Source organism: Varanus komodoensis, unplaced genomic scaffold (assembly GCF_004798865.1).
Source record: "Varanus komodoensis strain SLA01 unplaced genomic scaffold, ASM479886v1 scaffold74, whole genome shotgun sequence".
NCBI classification, from domain to species: Eukaryota; Metazoa; Chordata; class Lepidosauria; order Squamata; family Varanidae; genus Varanus; species Varanus komodoensis.
In genome coordinates this window covers 1,061,631-1,087,125 of record NW_025336401.1, presented here as the reverse complement: position 1 = coordinate 1,087,125, position 25,495 = coordinate 1,061,631, and the positions used below count along the sequence as shown (strand labels likewise).

Here is a 25,495-nt window from a genome sequence, read left to right as displayed (position 1 = left end):
GTCTCCGAGGGGGACCCCAAGGGCTCATGCCCCCACCAGCTGCAAGGGCCTTCTTTACGGTGACCTCCTTGAGGAGAAGATGGCGGAAAAGCCAGGTGGACTTCAGGGTCCAAGCACTGCAAGCAAAAGCTTGGCTTGGACTGAACGGGGTTGGGAAGTGCCTCTGGCCCTCAGTTCTCCATGTATGTGGCCCTCACTTCGAACCACCGCTTCGCATCAGGAGTTCCAGTAAGGCGCCCCAACATCCACATCTTCCCGCTGCGAGCGCTTGGGCCAAGGCGACGGGGCCGCAGCTCTCCTGGAAGAGGGCAGAACTGACTCTGGTCCTTCCCTTTTCTCCCAGAGGTGTGGGGACTCCGAAGTGGTGGACGAAAAGGGCTCCATTTCCTCGGGCTCCCTCTCCGCAGTCAGCGCGCCCGTCTTCCAGGACGTCCTCATGCAGTTCCTGGACACGCAGGCGCCGGTGCTAAGTACGGGCTCCCCCGGGGCTACTGGGGCCGAGGCAGTGGGCAGGCCCCTGCCGGTGGGGGGAGGCTGCCCTGCCTCGGCCACCCTCCTTCCCGAGCGCAAGGCACCCAAGCACCCCTCACCAGCTCCACCCCCCCCCCCCCGCAGCCGACCCCAGCAATGAGAACGAGAAGGTCGAGTTCTTCAACCTGGTCTTGCTTTTCTGCGAGCTGATCCGGCACGACGTCTTCTCGCATAACACGTACATGTGCACGCTCATCTCCCGCGGCGACCTGGCCATCGACCACGGGCCTCGCCCCCCCTCGCCCTTCGACGACACTGCCGAGGAGCACGACCGTAAGGAGAGCGGTGGCGGCGGCAGCATCAAGCTGGAGGTACTGGCAGGGGGGAGGCCGGGAAGGGAGGGCCCCCCGGGACGTGCTTGTGGGACTCGCAGGGGCTGAGCGGCTGCGCCTCGTTTCCTGCCTCTCCCAGGACACGGGCCTCTCGGAGTGCCAGATGGACATTGACCACAATTCCAGCGTGATCTTCGATGACATGGAGAAGACAGATTTCTCGGTACGGCCCTGGCCAGGCCTCTCGGACGAGAGAAGGCTTTGCCAGCTCTCCCTGCGGTCCAGGCATCTGTGCAGGAGTCCTGGAGCGCTGAGGGGCCCACCCTTGGTTTTCCTCTGCCCGGCGCGCTTTGCGGGGCTGGGCAGAGTGAGAGGGCACCCCGTGGGAATGCAACTCCCTGGGCATCCTGCCTCCACCCCTCTGGCGAGGCTGCTGAAGTTAAGGGTGCCAGGCTGAACGTGGCCTGGCCCAGCGCGGACAGGTGGGGGGGCGGGGTGGTCAGAGGTCCCGGCGGCCAGGCGTGGGCACAGTGGGGGAGACGGGGGCAAGTCGCCGGGGTCCTGGCAGCAGCTTGCTTTTCCTTGAGCACCCGGTGTGTGCTCAGCAGCAGGCCTGCCTCCTGGCAAGGTGGTCCCCATCCCTGCTTCGATCTCCACGCTGGCTGCTTTTGCGGAGTGATGCCTCCCCACCGACGTATAGGGTGATCCTGCCTCACCCCGTGCCTCTCCTTCCCCCCAGATGTTCTCTCCTCCCATGCACTGCGAGTCCAAAGCCAGCCCTTCCCCTGAGAAACTGGATCCCGACAAGGAAGGCAAGCCTCTTCCCAAGGACCGGGTGGCGGACGGGATGTTGGCATCGCTGTACGAGCAGCCCCGGCACATCCAGTACTCCACCCACTTCCCCATCCCTCAGGTAGGAACGACGGCGGCCCCGTGACTCGCTCCGCAGGAGGAGAGGGTGTGCCGTGTGCATGCATGTGTGCGTGCATGCACTCGCACACACGCCTTGGTGGCACTTGTTGAAAGGTGGCATATATAAACATTGCGAGTAGAAACAGTACACTGAAGATGCCATCCTGTGCTCAAACCTTATTTATTTATTTATTATTTAAAACATTTCTATGCTGCCCCCATCGCAACAAAGCCTCGGGGCGGCTCACAAAAAAAACACCTTGCTGGCTTAGCTGATTGTGCAGCTTCTGCTCGCAGTGGGCCCTTCGGCTTTTAGCACTGGAGAAGGCCATTCGGAGTCTCAAAGGATGTGCATCTGGCCTAGCAGTGCTGGAGGAGTCCCTCCTCATCCCTCCCTCCCTCCCTCCCTCCCATGTGGAAGGGCTGCCACCGCTTTTCCCGTCGCTGCCCCCAACTTTTGACACCCGGTGGGCAGATGATGTGTATGGATGCCTGCTGAACGGCTCCACACATTCAGTCCTTGTTCTGTGCTGGATTTGCTTTGTCCTTGCTTCCTTTCTGGATCGAGACATCGATTCGCGTGTGCCTGCGTCACCGAAGGACATGAGCCGGCAGTACCTTTCTGCTACGGGGCTGCACAGGGGGGACTCGGCTGCCGACCGAGGGCCACTTGACACCGCCCCGAGCAGACCTTGGAGTCATGGCTTGAGCGGCAGACTGGTCTTGGCGCATCGTGGCTTGGGTGCCTAGCACCTGCCCCTCACGCTGCCCGATGACGGACGGGCTCGGCACCGCTGTGGGGCGCGTGCTCCGTGGGCAGAGGTCCCAGTCCCAGACTGGGCAGGAAAAGCTCCTGCCGGAGGCCTTGAAGAACAGCTGCTGCAGATCAGCCTTAAGAGTCCTGGCTCAGATGGGCCCAATGAGCCAGTTCAGTGGAAGGCAGCTTCCCGTGTTCCTGCCATCCCCAGCTAGCTCGGGCAGTGGTCAGATTGGCTGGGGATGATGGGAGTCGTCCAGCACATCTGGGAAGGCTGAGCCAGGTGAACCAAGAATAAGGCAACTCCCTGGGGGTGCTGAATCCTGGCCTGCCCCCTCCTCCGCCCACCTGTGCCCGACTCCCTGGTGGCTTCCCGGAAGAGGACGGGACTCTTTGCGGCACGGGGCGGGCACAGACGCTGCCTGAGTCTCCTCTGTGTGCCCCCAGGAGGAGTCCAGCAGCCACGAGTGTAACCAGCGCCTGGTGGTCCTCTTTGGTGTTGGGAAGCAGCGTGACGAGGCCCGGCATGCCATCAAGAAGATCACCAAAGACATCCTGAAGGTGTTAAACAGGAAGAGCACAGCAGAGACAGGTTGGTGGGCAAACCCTCGTGGCGCTTTGTACTGGGGGTACCGGGCGGGGGCTTCGTGTGCGTTGGGGCCGATGGGACAGCAGTGAGCTCGCTGCAACGTCCCAGGTGGAGCACTACTCTGCCTGCAAAGAACCTACAATCATTTTGCATGACGGTGGTACTTGTAGGACTGCTTCTCCAAAATACCGGCGTGTGTTCAAGCCTGGCTCTTTTCAAGCGTGCCTGTGGGAGGGGAGAGTTGCAATCAGTGCTCGACATGCGTATTCGTTGTGGAACGCATTGTACAGCAATAACGCACATATCATGGCCGGGTTTTAAAAAACCAAATAGTTTGTTTTTCTATAGGGAATCCATTAACGTGTGGTTGTAGTCTTCAGCGAGACACAAATTACTATGGAAAACGATGGCATGGTTCTTATGTGGCCCTTCCTCTCCCCTCCCACATGAGCGTAAGAATGCCGAACTCAGGCCCAGCTTGGGGGCTCCCCCTGGGGCAGCTGGCTGGCCGCCTGTGTGCACGGAACTTTGGTCTAGATGGGCGGCTCTTCGTCTCTCCTCGTGACAACGGGGAGCAAAGCTGTTCCTTTGTTGTTGGCATAAGGCAATCACATGGGAACAAGCAGAACCCAGAAGGATAGAGATAAACTCCGAAAGCCGCAGACCTTGGCTCGAAGGAGGAGAAAGCTGAACTTGCCAAGGTTATGCTACTAGGCTTCTTGGCCTTGGTAATCTTAAGGTGCTGAGAATGACACTGGAAAACCTGCCCTTAGCAGTACTAAAGAATTTGGACTGTGCAGAAGAGACCAGTCTCGGGGGAACCGCTGCTCTGACTAGCTTATTTGGAAGACCATCTCCTCCAATCTGAAGCTGTGCGTCTGTTAGAACCTTTTGGTCTGTGATTATGTGACGCTTCATCCATTTTGTATGTGTTTTCTAGTGATTTGTACTGGCCTGAATTTCATGCTTACCAGCTTGTGCGTTTATGTAAATGAAAATGCAAGACTGGGCGGGGGAATCGTTTTTCTGCTGTTGGCAACGTTCCCTCAGGCTGGCAAGGCAGGACCCAAGAGGGTGCCCCATCTCCCTTCTGCTGTCTGCAGTGATTGCTTGCAGAGGGCTTTTGTCATGGGGTCCAGCCTGCACAAAATCAACCTGAGGACCACTCGATGCCCACTTCTGAACTAACCAAAGGCCATGTGGATTTTGCCTGGTTTTTGGCAGGGGGAGAGGAAGGGCAGAAAAGGAAGAGGAACAAGCCGGAGGCCTTCCCGACTGCCGAAGACATCTTTGCCAAGTTCCAGCATCTGTCTCATTTCGACCAGCACCTTGTCACCTCTCAGGTGAGAGTGTTGTGTGTGCCTTGTGGTCCTGGAGGGCACAGAGGGTCTGTACTTCAGTGGCAGGGCCTTTCCTGGATAGTCGGTGTGGGGGCTGGAAGCCACACACAGTGCAGGGTTGGGATACACATCTGCGTATCCTTCCTGCATATCTGTGCCCACACACCTCCCCCCAGCCACCTCTTAGTTGGGGAGGGATTTATGTCCCCCAAGGGCCCCCTGCGATGAGACACTGGGATCTCGGCCCCACAAGGGCCTGCCTCCCCCCTCCCTCCCCCCGCATTCTGATCCAGGCCTTTCTTTCCCTGCTCTCATCAGCAGCAGGGAAGCCGCATTCCCTTCAGTGGGATCGCTGAAATGGGTTGGGGGAGAGGGAAGGACTCCCTCCCCTGCCCCTGCCCCTGCCCCTGCCCCTGCCCCTGCCCCTGCCCCTGCCCCTGCCCCTGCCCCTGGCTACTGGCTGATCAGATGGGGCTCTCCGGGCTGCGCGGAGGGTAGCCATGGGGTGCGGCTGCCTGTGCGTGACGGCCCTGGGGCATCCTCCGCGCCTCCACCCGGCGAGGTTCCAAGGCAGGAGGTGGCGAGGGGTCCCGCTCCGGGCCAGTTCTCGCCTGGGCGGCTCGCGGCCGGCCTGCGGGCGCTCAGCTGCTTCCGTCGGCCCTCCTGCCTGCCGCCAGGTATCTCGCAACGTCTTGGAGCAGATCACCAGCTTCGCCTTAGGGATGTCGTACCACCTGCCCCTGGTGCAGCACGTCCAGTTCATCTTCGACCTGATGGAGTATTCCCTCAACATCAGCGGGCTCATTGACTTTGCCATCCAGGTGGGTGTCTCAGGAACGGGCGAGACCGGAAGCCCCTGCAGTGCTGCCCTGTTTTGCTTGTATTAGCGAGAGGCAGGATACCGGCGCCGGGGCCAGCTGTGAACCTAGGCAGTGCTTCACGTTTCTGGACCGGGGCAGCTGGTGCTGGTGCTGGTGCTGGAAACAGGTGCTGGAGCTAAGTGGCCCATGGGCCCAGTCCGGAGGGGTCTCTGTCGCTGGGGCGAAATGCTGTGGCGCGCAAACAGAGCAGACCGAAACGGCGCGTGCCGAACATGCAAGCAACGTGCAGTTCGTGCACCTGCCAGTTCTCCTCCCATGAAAACCGCAGATTGAGAGTGCTTGTGATGTGGGCCCATTCCCATTTCACAGACGGGCTTCGGAAAGGAGCTCTGCACTTCCAAACCCCGGCTCTTCTCCGTCATCCTGGCTGACGTAGCAAACCTGGGAACAGAGCTGCCTCTTTTTATTTGGATAAAGTTCAAGTAGGCTTTCTTACAAAGCTCACCACTGTTTGCTCTTACGTTTGAGCTGGCAAACTGTGGCTTGACCAAACCAGGGTTCCAGGTCATGCTTGAAACTCTGGTTTGGAGGGCAAGGTGCAGCTGATGCTTGTGGGGTCAGAGCCAACAGGAAGCTACAGTTCGCACTAAACTAAACGGGAAGTGAAGCAAATTTGGCCTGTGGGGTGGGAAGGGAGGCAGGCGGACCAAGGCCCTCCTGCCCAGACCCACCCAGAGCCCCCTTCCGTCAGCAGGCTGAGGCTGGGAATTGGGGCGGGGGGCCAGCGCACCGGCCTGCCGCGCCGCTCACCCCCTCGCCCGCTCCTCCCGCCCCCTCTCTGGTGCTCCGGGCAGCTGCTGAACGAGCTGAGCGTGGTGGAGGCCGAGCTGCTGCTGAAGTCCTCCGACCTGGTGGGCAGCTACACCACCAGCCTGTGCCTGTGCATCGTGGCCGTCCTGCGCCACTACCACTCCTGCCTTCTGCTCAACCAGGACCAGATGGCCCAAGTCTTCGAAGGGTGAGGCCGGGCCCCGGGCCACCCCTCGCCTCGCAGCGCGGGGGCTCCCGGCCCGGCGGCTGCGGGGCTCCCCGGGGCGCGCGTGGCGGGGCTCCGCCGCCGGGCCGGAGTCGTCCTCTGGCGTCCTCGCCAGCGTGGCGTCTCTTCTGCCCTTGCAGGCTTTGTGGGGTGGTGAAGCACGGCATGAACCGTTCCGATGGTTCTTCTGCGGAGCGCTGCATCTTGGCCTACCTCTATGACCTCTACACATCATGCAGCCACCTCAAGAGTAAATTTGGGGAGCTGTTCAGGTGGGTCCTGCCCTGTCCGGCCCTGCCGGTAGGGTTGATCGCCACCCCAGAGAGAATGGGGCAGTTTGCAGGTGGCCGGGAGCCCTTGCCTCAGTGGGGCAGGACAGCCCCCCCCGGCCCCTCCCCCGCCACCCCACTCCTCCCCAGCAGCGCCTGCTCCTTCTTGTCACTGGCCAGAGCAGGAGTGGAGGAACGGGCAGGTTGTGGCAACGGAGAAGAGGAAGCCGGGGGGACTCTAGGTGGCACCCCTGCCTGGGCTGCCCCCACCTCGGCGCCCCGTTGATGAGAGAGTGCCTGAGCTCAGCCTCCCGGGAGCAGCCCTGGGCACAGGCAGCGATGGCCGGCCAGCATGCCCAGCAGAGTGTGGCATCCAGAGCTGAGCAGGGTGGGCGGGACCCACCTTCCCCCGGACCATCTCAGCCACCCTCGCTTTCTCCCCCCTCCCCGCCCCCCACCAGTGACTTCTGCTCCAAGGTGAAGAACACCATCTACTGCAATGTGGAGCCGTCGGACTCAAACATGCTGTGGGAGCCCCTCTTCATGATCGACACCATCGAGAACCCCTCAGCACACAACTTCACCTACACCAGCCTGGGCAAGAGCCTCACGGACAACCCGGCCAACCGCTACAGCTTCGTGTGCAACGCCCTGATGCATGTGTGCGTGGGGCACCATGACCCCGACCGGTGAGGCGGGGCGGGGGGGGCGTGCCGTGGGCGGCTGTGGCGCCGACGGGGCTCGGGGTCGCCCGGAGATGTCGTGGGTGCCTCTACGGAAGAGGAAGGGCCTGCTGCCCCCCCCCACACCAGGGGGGTGGCATTGGGCCAGCAGCGGGGCTGCATTCCCTGCTGGAGGGGCTGTTGGGGGCCCAGGCAAGCAGGCAGGGCCAGGGTACCCCGAGTGCCGCCGTGTCTTGGGGTAAAGCTTCAACTTCCGGGAACCAAACCTGAGCAGAGACAGTTCAGCCTTTCTGGGTGGGGTGCGGAAACTGCCAGGGAACCCCAAAAGGTTGAGGATCACGGACGATGGAAGGCCAGGTTGGATGCTGGCAGCAGCCCCGAGGTCCTCTGCCTCAGGCGTCCTTTCTCCAGATGGGCCGAGGGTTGCCATCTGGACGCCCGCCGCTCCGCCTGAAGGTGGGAGCCGTGCGCTGTCTGCTTCCCTGCCCGGGACCCTGGTCCTTGCAGATGCACTGCCTCCGCGCACGGCGGCTCCCAGGGCCGCTCCGCCCCGCGGGCCTGCCCTCCATCTGGCGTCCCCTCCGGCCTCCGGAGCCCTGGCCCGGCTGCCCTCACCGCCCCCTCCCGCGCAGGGTCAACGACATCGCCATCCTGTGCGCCGAGCTGACGGGCTACTGCAAGCTGCTCAGCGCGGAGTGGCTGGGCGTGCTGAAGGCCCTGTGCTGCTCCTCCAACAACGGCACCTGTGGCTTCAACGACCTCCTCTGCAACGTGGACGTAAGGGCCGGGCGGGGGCACGGGGTGGGGCAGGTGCGCCCGGGGGGACAGGCTGGCTGCAGCCGGGCCGGAGCCGGAGAGCCCGTATGGGGGGCGGCCTGCCCAGGGGCCCCGGCGGGGCGCTCGGCAGCCGGCATTCTGCAGAGGGGGGCGTGTGCTGGAAGGATGCTCCCCTTCTGGGCAAACGCGGCACCGTGTCCCCGGTCAGCCCTCCCGCCTGCCCCCTCCCAGCTTGCCACGCTTGTCTGCAGCTTCCCAGAGCAGAAATGTGCCGGCCACACGCAGGGCCCAGCGGAGACCAGCCCCTTGCACTGACTTCCTCAACATGGCGGTTCACCTCCGAGGGAGGAGAGGTGCCCCGGATGGTGGCAGCCACCTGGTGCTGCCAGGGGCATTCCAGAAGAGCCCCACTCAGCCTGGCTGTTGAGTGCAGCCTATTTTCTGTCCCTTGTATTTCCAGGGGAGATGGGATCAGTTAGGAAACGCTGCAGGGGAGGTATTTTCCACCCGGTGCCGGTGGTAGCACAGAGGCCAGGAGAGGTGCGTGGAGCTTTTGCCGGCCTCCCTGGAACGGCCCCTGCTCCTGGCAGCAGGGTGAAACCACCAGAACCCAAGGGATGCCCGTTGCCCTGTGGACTGGCTAGGCTGCCTCGAGCAGTGCCCGTTCCCGACGGCCTTTTTGTTTCTTTAAGCTCAGCAGCACCCGTGCCGTCTCTTTCAGGTGAGTGACCTTTCCTTCCACGACTCCCTCGCCACCTTTGTGGCCATCCTCATTGCCCGCCAGTGTCTCCTCCTCGAGGACCTGATCCGCTGCGCTGCCATCCCCTCCCTGCTGAATGCTGGTGTGTGTCTCTGGCCTGCTGGCCTGCACTGCTGCGGGGCGGGGGGGGGAGGGCTCCCTAGGAGGGAGCCATTCTTGAGTACTAGGGCTGCCTGGCCACAGGGGCCTGGTCCAGCCCACACCTCAGCTCTGCCCTTCTACCTGCAGCCTGCAGCGAGCAGGACTCGGAGCCCGGAGCCCGCCTGACCTGCCGGATCTTGCTGCACCTTTTCAAGACCCCGCAGCTGAACCCCTGCCAGCAAGACAGCAGTGAGTCGCCTTGTCTGCCCGGGGCTGCTCGCCCATGCCCACCCCCCCGCCAGAGCCGGTCCACACGCTCCACCTCCCGCCCGCGTGTGGCTGGCACCTGACTCCGGCAGGCTCCCCCTTTTGCCTCCCCTCGCAGGGCCACCCTTGCCTCCTGCGGACGCCATCCCGTGGGCGAGCTCAGGCCGGGGTGGCTTCTCCTTCCCAGCCCTCCAGAGCGAGAGGAGCTGCTGGCTCCTCCCAGAGGCCAGTAAGCCTGCGGCTGCCGCTCAGTGAACGCTGCCAGAGGCCATGGCCCCCGGCAGGACGGCTCTCCCTGCTCCCCGCGGAGCAAGGCTGGGCCGCCGATGGAGCAGCAGGGGCTTCCCAGGACTCGAGCTGGGGCAGTGTCGCCTCTGCGGGCCAGTGGCAGTGCACAAGCCCCTTCTTGGCCCGCCCGTGCCCTTCCCGTGGGCTTGCCAGAAGCTGCCGGCCGCCGGCCGACAGAGTGGCCCCCCCGGCCCCGTGCTTTCCGCCAGGCTGTTCAGAGGTCACCCGCCAGCCCCGCTTCCTTTCGGCGCCGCGGAGAAGAATGGTGCAGCAGCGGCTGCCCCCTGCTCCCCGCTGCAAATCGCCCTTCCCCCTTTCCTGTGCCCCCTCCTCAGGCAAGCCCTCCGTGGGCATCCGCTCCTCCTGCGACCGGCACCTGCTGGCTGCCTCCCAGAACCGAATTGTGGACGGAGCTGTCTTTGCCGTGCTGAAAGCTGTCTTTGTCCTGGGTATGTACCTGGGCAAGCTCTGTGTGGGTGTGTGTGGGTGTGTGTGGGTGTGTGTGGGAGAGGGAGAGGGAGAGGGAGAGGGAGAGGGAGAGGGAGAGGGAGGGGCCCAGCCCGGCCTTCTCTGGGAGAGCACCCAAAGACGGTGCTAGTGAGGCTTGCCTGGGTGACCCTCACCCCGGTTGCAGGGGATGCCGAACTGAAGTGCTCAGGCTTTTCCCACCCGGGAGGAGTGGACGACCTCCTGGAAGATGACAAGAAGCCCGCAAGCCGGATGGTCTCCATCGAGACGGCCAGCCTGGACATTTACGCCAAGTACGTCCTCAGGAGCATCTGCCAGCAGGTGAGCAGGAGACGCGCCCCCCACTTTCCCCTGCATGGCACCCCTGGCAGCTGGAGGCTTTCCGTGCGGCATTCTGGGAACGCTCGGCAAGCGCAGGACGGGGGTGAGGAGCAGGCCCCTGCCCCACGCGCCTGTCCCCTCTTGCACATCGGCCCTCCGGACGCTCTTCTTGCCCTGCGGCGCTACAGAAGGGCTGGGCAGCCCGGGCCTGCTGTCCTGAGCAGGGGTGCTCCTCTTGAGGAAGCAAACACTCCTTGTAACCAAAGCACCTATTCCAAAAAAGGTCCTTGTCACGTGTCTTCAAGCCCACCCGGAGAAATGGCGGGCCCTCCTTGACCTCCCACGGCCTCAGCCTTCCCGTGCCCTTTCGGCGCTTGGCTCCTGCAGGAGGAGTGCTGAGGAATCACGCCTGGCCTCCTTCTTCCTGTTTCTATCCCAGTTGAACCTCCTACCGGTGCTGTCACTGGTGCCGCCTCCTCAGGAAGAGGGACTTCTGTGCCAGGCAGGCGGCTGAGCTCCCTGGCCCCACTCCCTTGCAGTGGGCCAGACCTGTCCCCTGCCCCATCCCATTCTCACTGGTCAGGCTCTGGCCCCATCCGTACCCCTTATCTCCCCAGGCATCCCCTGGCCTCGGCCTGCTGCTGGAACTTGCTGAGGTTCCGCAACAGCCTGCTCCTCGCCGTCTGAGCTTGTGTTCCCATCGGCTTGGCACATACGGACACATCAGTGCCGGGGGCACGCGCACAGCTCCGGAGGCGGCACCCCTTTGCCCGCCCACAGCTCACTTGGTGCTCTCTTGGGTTTGCCCAGCTGCTCTCGATCAGCACGGTTGCCCTGGTTCAGCTAGGGCTTCGCCAGCAGGCGGGCGCATTTCGCACTTTTGGGCCTCTGATTTTCCTCTCCAGCCGCGCCCACCCTGGCATGGGCAGCTCAGCGGGGATGTCCTGGACAGAGGCCGGGAGCGTCATAGGGTTGCCCTAAGTTGGGGGCTGCCGGACGGCGCATAGCAGAGCAGCAGGTCGCTGGAGCGCGGCCTTCGGGGCGCCTGCAGTCATGGGCTCGGTGCAGGTGGACGGAGGCTCCCCGCCTCTGTGCCGGGAAGGGCCGGCCCGGCTGGGGGAGATCTGGCGCATTCCTCCGCCCACCTGAGCCAGTGCAGCAAGCCACTAGCCGGCCTCTGCCTGCCTCGAGCCCTGTGGCCTTGGGAACAAGCCTGGGCCGTGGAGGGGGCTCTGTGCTGCCAGGGTGGCAAGCAGCCGGAAGCTGTATGAGGAGCGGGCACGTCCTCGGAGCAGGCCCCCGAGTCGCCCGCCCAGGCACCAGTGCAGCGGCTGCCACGGTTCCCCGCCCTCCGCCTGGGGCAGCAGCCCAGCGGGATGCCAGGCGCAGCTGCTGCCGGGCTCCGGGATGCCCGAGCGAAGCCGGCCCCTCACTGCCGGCGGTCTCTGCCCGCAGGAGTGGGTGGGCGAGCGGTGCTTGAAATCCCTGTGTGAAGACAGCAACGACCTGCAGGATCCCGTCCTGAGCAGCACGCAAGCCCAGCGGCTGATGCAGCTGATCTGTTACCCGCATCGGCTGCTCGACAGCGAGGAGGGCGAGAACCCCCAGCGGCAGCGGATCAAGCGCATCCTGCAGGTATGTGGCAGGGCACCCCCAAGCTGGGCTCCCGGGTGGGCTTCGGGGAACACCCCCAGAACTAGCAGCTGGAGAACACCCTGCGTCAATCTTCTGTTCGTGTCCCCAGTGCCTCGGGTTGGGAGGAAGAGTTGGACTGAGTCTGGGAGATGCCAGGAGGATATCGGGTGCTTCAGCTCCGTGGTGTAGCTCCTTCCACGAACCGGTGGAGGCGGGGGCAGAACGGCGCAGGGCGGAGGGGGCCGAACGCATCTGTTTCGGGCCTCAGAGCGGGCCCGAGGGATCCAGACTTACCCCGGCTGAGCTGAGGATGGTGGCGGGGGGGGGGGCGAGTGGGTGTGCAGGGCTGGAGCCGCAGTGAACAGGTGATGGATGGCAGCTTACCTCTCCTGCTCCCAGAACCTGGACCAGTGGACGATGCGGCAGTCGCTGCTTGAGCTGCAGCTGATGATCAAGCAGACGGCAAACAACGTGAGTGGGCAAGGCCGCCTGGGGGTGGCCGGCGGGGGGCAGGAACTCGAGGGCCCTGGAGGGCGGCGGCTGGGGCCGCTGGGCAGGGGCCGCCCCCTCGGCCCAGCACCCCTCGCGGGCGGGGGGGCTGAAGGGCTGCGCGCCTCCCCCCGCAGCAAGAGATGAACTCCCTGCTGGAGAACATCGCCAAGGCCACCATCGAGGTCTTCCAGCAGTCCGCCGAGACCAGCTCTGCCAGCAACGGCATCGCCAGCCTGGGCGGCTCCACACACCTCGTGCCACCCAGCACCAAGGCCAAGCCCATCCTCAGGTCAGCTCAGGGTGTGCGGGGGGCGGGGGGCGGGGGCGCTCACGCGCGCTCGCTCACGCGCGCTCGCTCACGCTCTCGTTCGCCTGCTGCAGCTCCCTGGAGCGGTCCGGCGTGTGGCTGGTGGCCCCGCTCATTGCCAAGCTGCCCACCTCCGTGCAGGGCTACGTGCTGAAGGCCGCCGGGGACGAGCTGGAGAAGGGGCAGCACCTCGGCTCCTCGTCCCGCAAGGAGAGGGACCGCCAGAAGCAGAAGAGGTGAGGGGGCTGGCCGAGGGCCGGCCCGGGGGCGGGGGGCCTTCTCGCGAGCCGCTGCCGACCTCGTCCGGACGTGGCTCCTCTCTCTCTCCCCGCAGCATGTCCCTGCTGAGCCAGCAGCCGTTCCTGTCCCTGGTCCTGACCTGCCTGAAAGGCCAGGACGAGCAGCGCGAGGGACTCCTCACCTCACTGTACAGCCAGGTCCAGCAGGTCGGTCCCTCCGCCCCCTCGCCAGAGGAGGCCCCCTCTGCACTCCTCCCGGCGCCTGGGGAGCGGCCGGGGCAGAGGTGGCACTTGCAGTGGCTCGGCCCCTCCCAGCAGGTTGTCCGTCCCTCCCGCTTTCCCACTCAGTCCCCCTGGGTGTGCAGCGGTGGCGACTCGCTGAGGCAGGGCGGGGAGGTCAGCCCTCCTGGAGCAGTTCTCTGGCGGTACGCTCACCCCTGAGCATCTGCCCCCTGGAGCGAGCCTGGAATCAGCTGGGGGGGGCGCACTGCTCGGAAAGTGCCCCTGTGGAAGTGCCAGCAGCCACACACGGTTATCTTCTCCATCCCCCTAGATTGTGACCAACTGGCGGGAAGAGCAGTACCAGGATGACTGCAAAGCCAAGCAGCTGATGCACGAGGCACTGAAGCTGCGCCTGAATCTGGTCAGCAGTGGGCAGCGGTCCTGCAGGCCCTGGAGGGCGGGGTGGCGGAGCCTGGGGCCAGGCCTGCGCTGCTGGCGCTTCGCCCGCCCCGAGTGGCCGTGCGCCGCCGCCGCCCACAGCCGGGAGGCCCCTTCCCATGCCGGGGCTGCCGGCGCAGCCTGGCGAGGGGGCCCCGGCCCTCTGGCCAGCCCCGCACACTCGCCGCCGGTGCTCTGGCGGCCGGCCCCCGCCCGGCTGACGGCCGCTCTCGTTCCAGGTGGGGGGCATGTTCGACACGGTGCAGCGCAGCACCCAGCAGACCACCGAATGGGCCGTCCTGCTCCTGGACATCATCAGCAGCGGCACCGTCGACATGCAGTCCAACAAGTGAGTCCCTGGGCGGGCCGGCTGCCCCCGTAGGGGCCGTGAGGGACACGAGGGCGTCCAGACAGCTGCCCGCTGGGGCCGGCCTGGCCACCGCCCTTTCTGTCGGGGCACTGCGAGTCACGGAGAGCGCCCTGTGGCTGCAGGAGCAGCGGGGCTGGAGGGCCCATCGGACGGCCAGAGCCCTCCCTGCCAGGGGGCCGGGCCCCGGGTGCCCCTCCGTGCCGCGTGGTGGAAGGGCCTGCAGGCTGTGGGGCTCTGCGGCTGCCCTGCCGCCTTGTCTCACGTTCCTCCCCTCCTGCCGCTCCCGCAGCGAGCTCTTCACCACCGTCCTGGACATGCTGAGCGTCCTCATCAACGGCACACTGGCTGCAGACATGTCCAGCATCTCGCAGGGCAGCATGGAGGAGAACAAGCGGGCCTACATGAACCTGGTCAAGAAGCTCCGGGTGAGCGGGCTGGGGCCCTGGCGGGGCCAAGCGGAGCCCTGCCCGGCCTGCTGGCTGCCCCCTGCGCTGGAGCACAGCCGCGTTCCTCAGCGTGGCGCGCAGGCGCCCTTGTCCTCTCGCAGCCGGGTCCCCGGCGCTGCGCCCGGGCAGGGGGGGTGCTTGCCTCGAGGGGCGGTGGAGGTGCGGCTGGTGGGCACCCCTTCCGAAGGGCACTCCACAGCTTTGCCCGAGCCCTGGGAGTGGCCTTCTTCGGGGCAGTGCCCGGGCCCGTCTGGGCCAACCTTGTCGGTGGGCAGCAGCGGCTGTCCAAGGCCCTTCCCACCTCCCTGGAGGTGCTGCCAGGTCGCGGCCAGGGGCACTCCGCATGCTGGCAGGGCCCCCCCACCAAGCGCGTGCCCCTTCCCTTCTCGCAGAAGGAGCTGGGTGACCGGCAGTCCGACAGCCTGGAGAAGGTGCGCCAGCTGCTCCCGCTGCCCAAGCAGACCCGGGACGTGATCACCTGCGAGCCGCAGGGCTCCCTCATCGACACGAAAGGCAACAAGATCGCCGGGTTTGACTCCATTTTCAAGAAGGAGGCAAGTGGCGCCCTGGTGGCCGGCCATGTGCAGCGGCCTCCGCCCGAGGGTGTGGGGCAGTGCTTGGCCTGGGCGCCTCTCAGCCCCCCTGGGATGCAAGGAAGGGGCCCCAGGCCAGGGTGGGGGGCATGCCTGTGGCAGGAGCTGCCGTGTGCCCTCAGACCCTTGCGGGGCGGGGGGGAGCAGAGGACGAGGCCTTCACTCAGGGCCTTCCTCCCCTCCTGCAAGCCACGGTGGGGGCAGCACCGCCAGGACGGGTGCAGGAACAGGGCTGGGCCGCTGCCCGCAGGCTGCCCAACCTCCCCTCCCTCCTCAGGGCTTGCAGGTCTCCACTAAGCAGAAGATTTCCCCCTGGGACCTCTTTGAGGGCCTGAAGCACTCTGCCCCGCTCTCCTGGGGCTGGTTCGGGACCGTGCGGGTGGACCGCAAGGTGTCGCGCTTCGAGGAGCAGCAGCGGCTGCTGCTCTACCACACGCACCTGAAGCCCAAGCCCCGCAGCTACTACCTGGAGCCGCTGCCCCTGCCCCCCGAGGAGGAGGAGCCCCCAACGCCCGTTGCCCTGGAGCCGGAGAAGAAGGTGGTGGAGCCGGCCAAGGTGGAGAAGGCCACCACCAACACTGGCAGCGCCACGGCCGAGCCCAAGAAGAAGGCCAACAAGAGCAAGAAGCGGGCTCAGGCGGCCAGCAAGAACGAGGTGAGGACCGGCACGGTGTCGCGGGGCACATCCGGCCCTCCTCGCCCGCGGCGGACGGCGCTCGCGCAACACCGAGCGGCTGCCTTCCCCTGCCGGCGGCCCACGTGGCTCCCTTGCTGGTCTCTCTCCGGGAAGGAGGGCTTGTGTGCTGCGGACCCTTGTTGGTGCCGCCCCTCGTTTCCTCACCACCCTTCTCCCTGCAGGACTACCTGAGCACAGGCCGTGGGGTGTCCTACGGAGCTGGCATGCCCACCGACCTCCTGCACCATCAGGCGGGGAACTCCATGTCCCGGCTGGCCTACGGGCAGTCCTCCGTGGGGCTCTATGCGCAGAACCAGCCGCTGCCAGCAGGTGAGTCGGTAGCCCAGCCCTGCCGATGGGCAGAGGAGGGGCTGCTGGGCACAGCTCTGGCGAGACCCAGCCTGTGCATGTGGAACAGCCACAGTCCCCTCCCGAACACTGGGGCAGAACATTCAGCCCGGTGGGGACTTGAGCCAGCTCAGGATCCCTTTGCAGTGGGCATGCTTCCGGGTCCTTGATCCGCAGGCGTACGGGCTGTGTCGCACCCTTCCTGCAGAGCTTGCACTGTCCCCGCCATTTTGGAGAGATCCTTTATTTCCTTTTTACTGCTGTGTCTTGCTGGTGTGGTTGCATCCCAGCTCCAGGGCTTCCTGAATGGAGCAAGTGAAGGGGAGACGGACGGGGAAATGCTACCCCCCTGATTCTTCTGGAACTCCCTGTGGCTTTCAGCACCATCAACTGTATTCATCTTCTAGGCCAGTGAGGGCAAACCTTTTAGAGACCGAGTGCCCAAGCTGCAACCCAAAACCCACTTATTTATTGCAGTGCCAACACTGCAATAAAACCTGAATACTGAGGTTTTAGTTTAGAAAAAACAACTCATGCATTAACTTCTTTTGTCTTAAAAAACACAATAACAGAGCTTTCAATGATATAAGCATCTTTTACTGAAAAGTAAAAGGTACAAGTTTACATTTGGTGTGCTTTTGCACAATTAATGTGATCTCTGCTGTTGTTTGCACGCTGGTCCCACCGACCAGCAACTTTTGGCCTGCTCTGAAAAAGGCACCTGAGTGCACTTCCTAACTTGCGGGGTGGGGGGGCGCCTGCTAAAATCACAGCCAGTCCAAGCAAATTTATTTATTTATTTAGTAAACTTCTGTGCCGCCCCATTCACCCCAAATATATATCTATCCTTATATATATCTTGTTTGCATGAATACTTCACAAACAACTAAATACGATGCTGCAGATTCAGATATGCCAGGGGGACAGCACAACATTAAAAGAATCTCAGCCTCTTAATTAGACCATCTCTTTGCTAAATCTTAGATATTAAATTTCAATTTTTCATAAGAAAACTCAAAGCTAAAATCTTGTGTCAATAAAAATGAATGTATTAACACAGCCAGTCCGAGCAAACATGTATCTATCCTTGGCAGCGCACTGACCGGCCATGCGAAAGCTCGGCCAAGTCGTGGCAAATGAGTCGCGGCTCGTGACGTCATCGCCTGGCGCCGCTGCTCCTTTCCGAGCGTGCGCAGGGCCCCTGTGTGCGCTGTTACCCGAAGCTCGGCCGCTGGGGCGATGCTGGGGCGACTGGGCTTGCGTGCCGACGGAGAGGGCTCTGGGTGCCCGCTGCGGCGCGCCTGCCAGAGGTCCACCACCCCTGCTCTCGGCCATCTAGCTGGAAAGGGTGTCCATGACACTCTCTGGCCTGATGAACTGCTCCTTCAAAGCGGGTGTTGAACCTCAGCCCACAGGCCACATCCAGCTTGCCTGGTTCCTGAAGTAGCCCTCCGGAGTGTGCCAGGTAGCCACACCGCCCTCCTTGGCCCAGCCCTCTTCCTCTTGCTCGCCTGGCTGAGCAGTCCCCCCACCCCCCCGCTCGAAAACGGAAACGCTTCTTTAAAGGCTGAGCGACGGAGCAGGTGCTGGGCAGGAGCGCCCAGGTGTTTTGGCGCCCCCCTTTCCCTCTGGTGCGCCTGAGGGCCGTGTCGCGTCCGGGTCCTGCGCCCTGCTCGGCAGGTTGTGGGCGACGACAGCTTTCTCCCACCAAGCCCTGCCCCGGGCTTAAGGTCAGTGGCGGAAGCCTCCCTTTTGGGAGCATCTTGGGAGATTTGGCCTACAGATGCAGGAGTTTCTCTCTTGTGTTTTGCCAGAAATCAAAGGCACTTTTAACTTCAGTGGGTTTTTAATTGAAGCACCTGGTTGTATTGTTGCTAGATATTGTGCAGGTCCTTTCTTGCTCCTGCTAGGTTCCGTGTTTTGCTTTATGTGCTGGTTGTATTTTGTCATTGCGCTTAGAAATGGGGTTGGCCTTCTTTCCGACTGCATTGTATGGTTTTATGACTATGTTGTAAGCTGCTCTGGGGCTTTTTAGTAGAAGAGCGAGACATAAGGCTGTTACTAATTTCAGCAGGATGTCTGGAGCTTTACTGATCCTCTGCTGCTTACAGTCTTGCTTTAACAAGCCTGCAAGGCCAAGAAAGATTGACTTGCCCAAAGGGCTACTCAGGAAGCTGTGTGGCCGAGCAGCTCCTCTGGCCAAACGTTGGCCAACAACCCAGCACTCGATGCTGCCGATGCTTGGACCTCGTCAGTCAACCCAGGCCGAATCCCGCAGCAGCGGGCTTGGCTTGAGGAGGCACCGGGGTTTGTCTGGTGCATTCTGGGAGCAGGATCTCCAGGGGAGGCTGTGGCCGTCCTGGCCGGCTGCTGCAACGTGTGGAGGCCCCCTCGGGACCCTTCGGGCCTGGCCGATCCGTGTGCACGTTGGCGCCGGGCTGGCAGTGTGCAGGCGTGCAATGCGCTCTTCCGTCGCCCTCTCTCCTCTGCTCCCTGCAGGTGGCCCTCGGCTGGACACCTCTTACCGGCCCGTGCGCATGCCGATCGGCAAACTGGTCCCCAGCCGCCCCCCTTACACCGGGGTCTTGCCGGCAGGCATGGGCAGCATGATCGGGATGGACCCCTCCTACAAGACCGCCGTCTACAGGCAGCAGCCGCCCATCCCACAAGGGCAGCTGCTTCGCCAGCAGCTGCAGGCCAAGCTGGTGAGGATCCGTCCCGCCCCGGCCCCGGCCCTGGCCCCGGCCCTCGCGTTCCTGGCCCTTCGTCTTGCTGCCCCCGCAGGGCAACCCGGGCCGAGGGACGATCTGCGGCAGGGCGGGGGGCCAGGGGCCGAGTCCTGGGCTCACGCTGTGGCATCCGATGGTCTGGCGCTGTTGACGGGGCTCTCCGTGTCCTCCGGAGGGTCCGGCGGGGCCTGGCCAGACCCCCACTGCCTCTCCTGCGGCGGTGGGGGCCCCTCGTGTGCGCTGTGGGAGGGTCTCGGGGACCGCCGGCTGAGCCGCCCCTCTGCCGCTTTCCCAGCAGGGCCAGGGGATGCTGGGGCAACCGCCTGTCCGCCAGATGGCCCCCAACCCGGCCTATGGAGCTGTGCAGCCGTCCCAGGTAAGGGGCCGGGCACAGGGCTGGGGGCCAGGGGCCTGCTCCACACCCCCCCCCGAGCCCCGCAGAGTGGCTGCCTGTCACATCACGCTTGCGTGACCCACCCCCGTTGGCGGGGGGGGGGATCCATTAACGCATCGTCCATCGTCACATGACAGTCTGTCTCCAGTTCCTGGTCCGGCTTAACCGATCGCTGTGCCCAGCCTAGGCGCCCTGGGCACGGGAGTTCTGGGTAGCAGTCCCATGATCTCTAGCGAAGGATTTTTGTGAGAGCACAGCCCCTTGGGGGGGATGCCGTGGCACCAAAGCTGGTTTCGCATCCGGGGTCAGGCGTCTTTCCGTGCCAACGCTCCCATGGAAAGAGACCCCGGAGGCAGGATGCTGGGCCACCCACCGGAATGGAGCAGTCCTTGCCCAAAGCTGCCCTGTGTGGCACCTCCAGCACAGCACAAGGGTTGCGGGACGCGGAGCCGCACCTCGCCCCGCATGGACCCCTGTGTCGGGGCGCCCCTGCTCCCCGCCAGCACGGCGGGGCTTCTGCCGTGCCCTGCAGCCGCCAGGGGCACTTCTCGCGCGTGGGATTCCCCGCTCCCCGAGATGCGCCTTTGGGGCCGCTGTGGCTGAGCGAAGGGCCCGCTGTGCTCCCCGCAGGGCTACACCTCCTACGTCTCGCCCGTGGCCCTCCAGCAGCACCCCTCGCAGCCCAGCGCCATGATCCCCCACACCTACGCCAGCCCGAGCTACCAGAACACGCACCCCAGCTCCAGCCCCGCCTTCGTCGACCCCGCCAGGCCCATGCAGCGGCCCAGTGGCTACGTGCACCAGCAGGCTCCCAGCTACGGCCACACGCTGAGCGCCGCCCAGAGGTACTTGCGGGGGCGGGGGCGGCGGGGGCACCGCCCCTCCTGGGTCAGGATCTGCCCCACCCACAGGTGGAGGGGCGTCCACGGCACCCGGGACCTTCTGGCCTCCCTTCATGGCTGGCCGCTGCAAGAGGGTGTCCCGTGGGTCCAGGGCATCCCGGCTCTGCCTCCCACGCCCTCTGGCAGGCACACCAACCCTGCCCTGCCTGCAGGTTCCCCCATCAGTCGATGCCGCAGACGCCCATGATGAGCGGGATAAACCACATGAGCACCCCGGGCGTCCCGTCGGGGATTCGGCCCAGCCCGCTCCTGCCGGACCAGCAGCAGCAGCAGCAGCAGTACCTGCGGCAGCAGCAGCAGCAGCAGATGCTGAGGGTAAGTGGGGCAGGCCCCCAGCTGCCTCCGCTCGCTGGCAGCGCCCCCGTGGCACTCTGCCGCCTCCTTGGCCCTTGCCAGTGCAGATCACTGCCGAGGTCTATCCCTTCCCTTTTTCCAGCTTTCTGGTTCTTCTCTGTATGGAAGGGTTGCTGTTCTTTCAGGAATATTTTTCAGCCTCTCTCCAATTAAAATGTAATTGAAAAAAAACCCAAACAAACCCTCAAAGCCACAAAATAATAAAAGCAGCACTGAAACAGCCAGCAATAAAAATTGTTTCTACAACATTTGTGAGCGTGAAAGGCTCTTTGCTGGGTGCTGAAAGGGCAATGCTGCGGTCCCAGACAAGCTACTCCGGGGGAGAGCACTTGGCAATTGTGCTTCCACCACGGAGCAGGGGAGCAGGCCTCTGCTCCCCACCCGCTTCACATTAGGAGTTGAGGCAGCTGCTGAAAACCTCCTGCTGAGAATTCAGCATACAGGTGCGTATGTGTGTGCAGAGACAGGCAGTTCCTCAGATAGCTTGGCCTGAAGTCATGGAGGACTTCAGAGGACAAAACACAGCATGTTAAGTTTTTTATGCTTATTATATTTATGTCTCAGCTGTTCCCAGTGATTGGGACTCAAGGTGGACTGCAGCATTTGAAATGTATACAAATAAAACGTTCATAGAAATAGACAAAGATTAAAATATCATTAAATCAGTTAAGTATTAAACTTGTACAGACTGCCCGCATTAAGAGCAGTAAAATAATGTAGAAGAGCAGAACTAGTCTGGCGTGAGCTCACAGGCCTGGACCGTCCCCAGATGCCTGTCTGGGCAGAGAAGCTTTTGCCTGCCTTCAGCAGCACACCAAGCAGGGAAGGCTCCAGCCGAACCTCCCTGGCAGAGGAATTCCGCTTGAATCGGAAACGGTCTGGGAACAGGGCAGCTGCCTCACTCTGGCTGCAGTTTCTGAACCGTCTTCCAAGGCAGCCCCGCAGGCGGCGCGTCGCAGTAGCGTGACTGGGAGGTTGCCAGAGCACAGGGAGTTGGGGCCTCGGCGGTGCTGGGTGGCGGGTTTGCCGCGGCCTCCCAGACCCTCGTTCAGAGCGGCCCGACCCAGGCAGCCCTCCGCATTCTCTTGGTCTTGATGTGTCTCGGGAGGGCACATGGCTTCCTTTTGGGAGCAGTGGGTTCTTTTCTGCGTTAGAAAAGCATTTTATTGTTTTTAACCTCTTGTTGTGAAACCGCCCAGAGAGCTTTGGGTACGAGCAGTGTACAACTGTAGCAGCAACCGTTCGGTGCAGACACGCTTGGCTTGTGTGCCCATCGACTTGCTTCCCATAATGACGACCCGGGGTTTTCAGTCTGATTAATCCAGCCACAAAGGGACTGTTGTCCCGTCCTGTCCTGTGACCTTTCCTGCACTCTGAATACCCTGCGATTTCCTGCTGCCTGTTTTCTCCCATTCCCTCTTCCTCTGGTTACCTGTATGTTTGCTTCTTTTGTTTCCTGTGGATTCCTCTGTGTTTGTCTGTCTCTGAAAAGGCAAGAGCGCTTTTCACATGCCCATGCGCACACAGCACTTCTGAGCACATGAACTGGGCCCGGTGCCTCCCCCGGAGCATCAGGCTGTCTTGGCAGGGCAGTGACCTCGGTGTGCTCCCTTCGCCATATTAAAAGGCCAGTGCCTGGCTGGCCTCTTTTTTGAGGCTCTTTGTCACCAGGGTCCGGTTAGTGACAAAGGAAAGTTTTATGTGTGGATTGAATGGAAACTTTGAGGCTGCAGCTTGAAATGGCATCTGGCGTCTCGTACGAAACGCTCTGGCAGCTTCCCCCAGCTGGTCACCCTGCGTTTCTTCCTCCCAGCTGCCCTTCTTGACCCTCTCCAAAGTTGAGGCTGCAGAGGATGAGGAGGGTCGAGGAAGGCTGGTGGCAGGGAATTTCTTGCCCCGCCAGCCAAGCTCTCCGGCCCAGTGCTCTGTCGCGTGCCGTGCGGCCCAGGGAGCCCGCGAGCACAGGAGCGCAGGCACAGGGGCCTTGCTCGCCCCTCCTCTGCTTCTGGCACACTGCCTCGGCCTGTGGGGGCTCCCCTCACCTCTCGGGGCCAGTGGCCACTAGGCAGCCCAGGTGCCCGAGCATGTCTTGCGCAAACCCAGGGAGGGGCCTCCCGTGGATTAGCGGCAGTTTCGGCTGAGGCTCTCCGCCACTCCCACCAGGCCTGCGAGCATCCGGTCCCGAAGATGCGGAAGGGCGCCCCCTCCCCGAGCCTCCGCATTACCCCGCCTGCTGTTGCAGTTCCCACGCAGACCGGCTTTTCCCCACCCGTCCCTTCTGGCCCGCGCTGGGCTCGCCTGTCAGCCGCCTGACTCTCTGTGTGTGTGTCTCCCTCCCTCCCTCTCTCCCTCCCTCTCTCTCTCTCTCGCAGCAGCAGCAGCAGCAGCAGCAGCCCCCGCCGCCGCCCCCCCAGCAGCAGCAAGCTCAGCCCCCTCCCCAGCAGCCCCAGCAGCAGCCGCAGGTTGCCCCCGTCCCACAGCCCCAGGCCCAGGGGCAGCCTCCGGGGCTGGGCATGCAGGCCCTCGCTCCCCAGCAGCCGATCGTAAGTGTGCGGACACTCCCCTCGGGCAAGCAGCTGCATCCCCGCACCCCTCCCCCCCCCCCCAGCACGGCCTGCTCCTGAGCCCTCTTCCTCCTCCCTGCAGTTCCAGCGGCAGGGCCTGCAGCAGACGCAGCAGCAGCAGCAGACGGCCGCCCTCGTCCGGCAGCTCCAGCAGCAGCTTTCCAGTAAGGCCGGCTCCTTCTCCTCCGCCCCCTGTCCCGGGCGCAGTCCTAGGGGCAAGAAGCTTCGGGCCCCTTGGGAGGCCCCGCTCGGCTGTAGGAGGTGCTCAGAGCCCCCAGACGGCACCTTGGGGGATGCCTGGGAGAAGCCCGGGGTCCTCGTCTCCTGCCGGGCCTTCTGGGCCTGTTTAACCGCTCCCTTGATGGGAGGGAGCAGCCTGGCTGGAGGTGGAGGCCACTTGCCGTGGGCACAAGAGGCGGCAGGGTTGCCCTGCCCTGGCTGGGGAACAGAGATGGCACCGAGCGCCAGGTCCAGGCCTGGAAAGGGCCTCGCGCAGGGCGGCTCCTCCACCCCGGCCACGACCAGCGTCCCTCGGGCGGTTTGGTCGAGGCTCCGTGGGCAGGCTGCTCCCTGCCCCCCAGAAAGGCCTTGCCCTGGGCCGGCAGAGCCGGCGTGAGGGCAGCCTGGCCTGCTGAGGGGAGGGCGCTGGCTGCAAGACGGCTTTCTGCAGGAGGGCCGCCACCGAGGATTGGTGGGCTGCCTGGCGTGACAGGCGGGTTGTGGGGCAGCCCACGCACTGGCCACCAACTGCCCTGGCAGAACTGGGGCCGTGGGCCGGGCGGGAGGGGCAAGGCGAGGCCTGACGTCCCGGCTGCCCTTGTCTTTGACCAGTGAACGACCTGCCGGCTTTTTGTGCTGTGTTGGCAGAACCGGTGTCTCAGCAGGAGGCCGACAGCCTCGGGACAAGGAAGTCCGCTTGGCCAGCTGCAGGCAGCCCATGTGCCCTGGCCTCTCCCCACCCCTCGTGTCCCCCTCAGGCTGCACCTGGCGCAAAGAGGCGCAGGATGGCTGAGAGGGGACTGACCCACATGCCCTGCCTCGGGCAAGGCCCCTTCCCCAGCAGAGTGCTGCGGCCACTTGCGGCAGCCCCTCCCTCTCCCAGAGGAGCCGCTCTGCCCCCCCCCCGGGATGCCTCCTTCACCCCCTTGGTTTCTGAGCCAGGCCAGTTCCCGGCCCCTCACTCTGCGTTTGCTTTGGATAGATACGCAGCCGCAGCAGAGCAGCAACCCCTTCGGGCGATACTGAGGCCCCGCGAGAGAGCAGGCCTTGCCGTGGACTGGAGAGGGCCGGGGCCCGGGGCCCGGGCAGTTCAGCTCCCACTCCCGGGGGCCCCTGCCCTGCAGCAGCACCCGACATCTGGGCCAAGAGAGGGTTTTATCATGTCGAACGAGTATTTTTAACCGCCACTTTCTACCAGTGTTTCCAAATCCTGTGTGATTGCCAGAGTCTCCCTTCCCACTTTGATTTCAGGTTTTAATAAGTTTTTAGTATTTTTGTTAAAATAATGACAAAAACAAATTGTAAGATTTTATACTTTATTTATACCGGATGAAACCCTGTATCGCAGATGTCCTGAAACAAATACAGAGCATACTTTCCAGAAGGGACCGCATGTCGTGTGTTAATAGATGGATGTCGGAGGCGGTATGGAGGACAGGCGAGCATTCCAGACTGCCCCACCCAGTGTCTCGCCTCTGCTTTGGCCTGCAAGTCCCATCAGCCCTGGCTGGCATAGCTAAACCAATGGTCAGGAGCTCTGGGGGACCCATGCCAGGAAATCCGGAGTGCCATAAGTTGCCCGCCCCAATCCTGGCCCTGCCCACCCTGGAAGGCATCCCCGGTGTTGGCAGAAGTCTGTGCAGGCACCGTGTGCACTTTGGGGTCCGGAGGGGCGGCACTGGAGCCCAGAGGGGTTCGACCGGCCGTCTGGTTCCACCTTCAGACCCCCAAGGTGCCACAGACCCACAGGTTCCCTGCGTTGCAGGCTGGGCCCACACGCCTGATTCGGCTGATCGAAGCGGATTCCTTTGCTAACGTGAGGGGACAACTCTTTGCAGCTGCTTTCTGGGCACACCCCCGTCTGTCATGTCCAGTCGGCTCCCAGGGCCGGAACAGGCCGGGCTGCCCATCCTCTGCGACGGCCCCAGCTCCTCACGTGGCTGGTAAGGGGCTGGCCTACATCAGACAGGCCTCGCCTTCGGAGAAGCAGCCGGCCCCAGGAGCGCTGCTTGCGAGTGCCGGGTCCTTCTTGGAGAGTCCTGACTGCTCTCCGCAGCTGACAGAGTCCGGTGCAAAGCCCTGGAGACAGCAGGGCCCGTGACCCTTGAGCATCTGACGTCGGGATATTTTGTGTTCTCCTGAGCAGTCAAGAGCCAGGGAGCTTTGGTGAAGTGTGTGGAGGAAACACGTTGGAGGCTTCGTGGCGTTTTTGGGGTTTGCTTCTGTGCCAATGCCACGTGCAGAATCCCACCCGGGAGCCGCCATGCCATTCCCGAGAATCCTCGGTCTGCTAATGCACCCTTCCCCTCTCTGTGGCCAGAAGGTGCGACTGGCGCTCCGTGCAAGGGCTGGCCGCTTCTTGTGCGGCAGGCAGCCGTGCAGCATAGCCGCAGCT

The 25,495-nt window shown here is 63.5% G+C and overlaps 1 protein-coding gene across 2 annotated transcripts in view; it reads left to right on the top strand.

The window, feature by feature from the left end:
* MED12 (mediator complex subunit 12) overlaps window positions 1–24,268 on the top strand; it is a 34,170-nt gene extending 9,902 nt beyond the window's left edge. The window contains exons 12-43 of one of the 2 annotated variants that reach the window (XM_044452726.1): window positions 344–470; window positions 616–842; window positions 943–1,026; window positions 1,543–1,716; window positions 2,920–3,064; window positions 4,286–4,404; window positions 5,079–5,222; window positions 6,077–6,240; window positions 6,399–6,530; window positions 6,989–7,216; window positions 7,843–7,987; window positions 8,709–8,829; window positions 8,976–9,077; window positions 9,719–9,832; window positions 10,018–10,172; window positions 11,628–11,807; window positions 12,207–12,278; window positions 12,434–12,588; window positions 12,681–12,842; window positions 12,941–13,052; window positions 13,399–13,488; window positions 13,745–13,854; window positions 14,165–14,300; window positions 14,714–14,875; window positions 15,192–15,569; window positions 15,773–15,920; window positions 18,438–18,643; window positions 18,963–19,043; window positions 19,692–19,906; window positions 20,116–20,278; window positions 22,964–23,045; window positions 24,083–24,268. In XM_044452726.1, coding sequence (XP_044308661.1) covers window positions 344–470; window positions 616–842; window positions 943–1,026; window positions 1,543–1,716; window positions 2,920–3,064; window positions 4,286–4,404; window positions 5,079–5,222; window positions 6,077–6,240; window positions 6,399–6,530; window positions 6,989–7,216; window positions 7,843–7,987; window positions 8,709–8,829; window positions 8,976–9,077; window positions 9,719–9,832; window positions 10,018–10,172; window positions 11,628–11,807; window positions 12,207–12,278; window positions 12,434–12,588; window positions 12,681–12,842; window positions 12,941–13,052; window positions 13,399–13,488; window positions 13,745–13,854; window positions 14,165–14,300; window positions 14,714–14,875; window positions 15,192–15,569; window positions 15,773–15,920; window positions 18,438–18,643; window positions 18,963–19,043; window positions 19,692–19,906; window positions 20,116–20,278; window positions 22,964–23,045; window positions 24,083–24,126 — 4,677 coding nt within the window. In that variant the 3' untranslated portion in view covers window positions 24,127–24,268. Of the gene's footprint in view, window positions 1–343; window positions 471–615; window positions 843–942; window positions 1,027–1,542; window positions 1,717–2,919; window positions 3,065–4,285; window positions 4,405–5,078; window positions 5,223–6,076; window positions 6,241–6,398; window positions 6,531–6,988; window positions 7,217–7,842; window positions 7,988–8,708; window positions 8,830–8,975; window positions 9,078–9,718; window positions 9,833–10,017; window positions 10,173–11,627; window positions 11,808–12,206; window positions 12,279–12,433; window positions 12,589–12,680; window positions 12,843–12,940; window positions 13,053–13,398; window positions 13,489–13,744; window positions 13,855–14,164; window positions 14,301–14,713; window positions 14,876–15,191; window positions 15,570–15,772; window positions 15,921–18,437; window positions 18,644–18,962; window positions 19,044–19,691; window positions 19,907–20,115; window positions 22,266–22,963; window positions 23,046–24,082 lie in introns of those variants that run through there. The other variant, XM_044452725.1, reaches the window with a different exon arrangement.
* The last annotated feature ends 1,227 nt before the right edge of the window (window positions 24,269–25,495 follow it).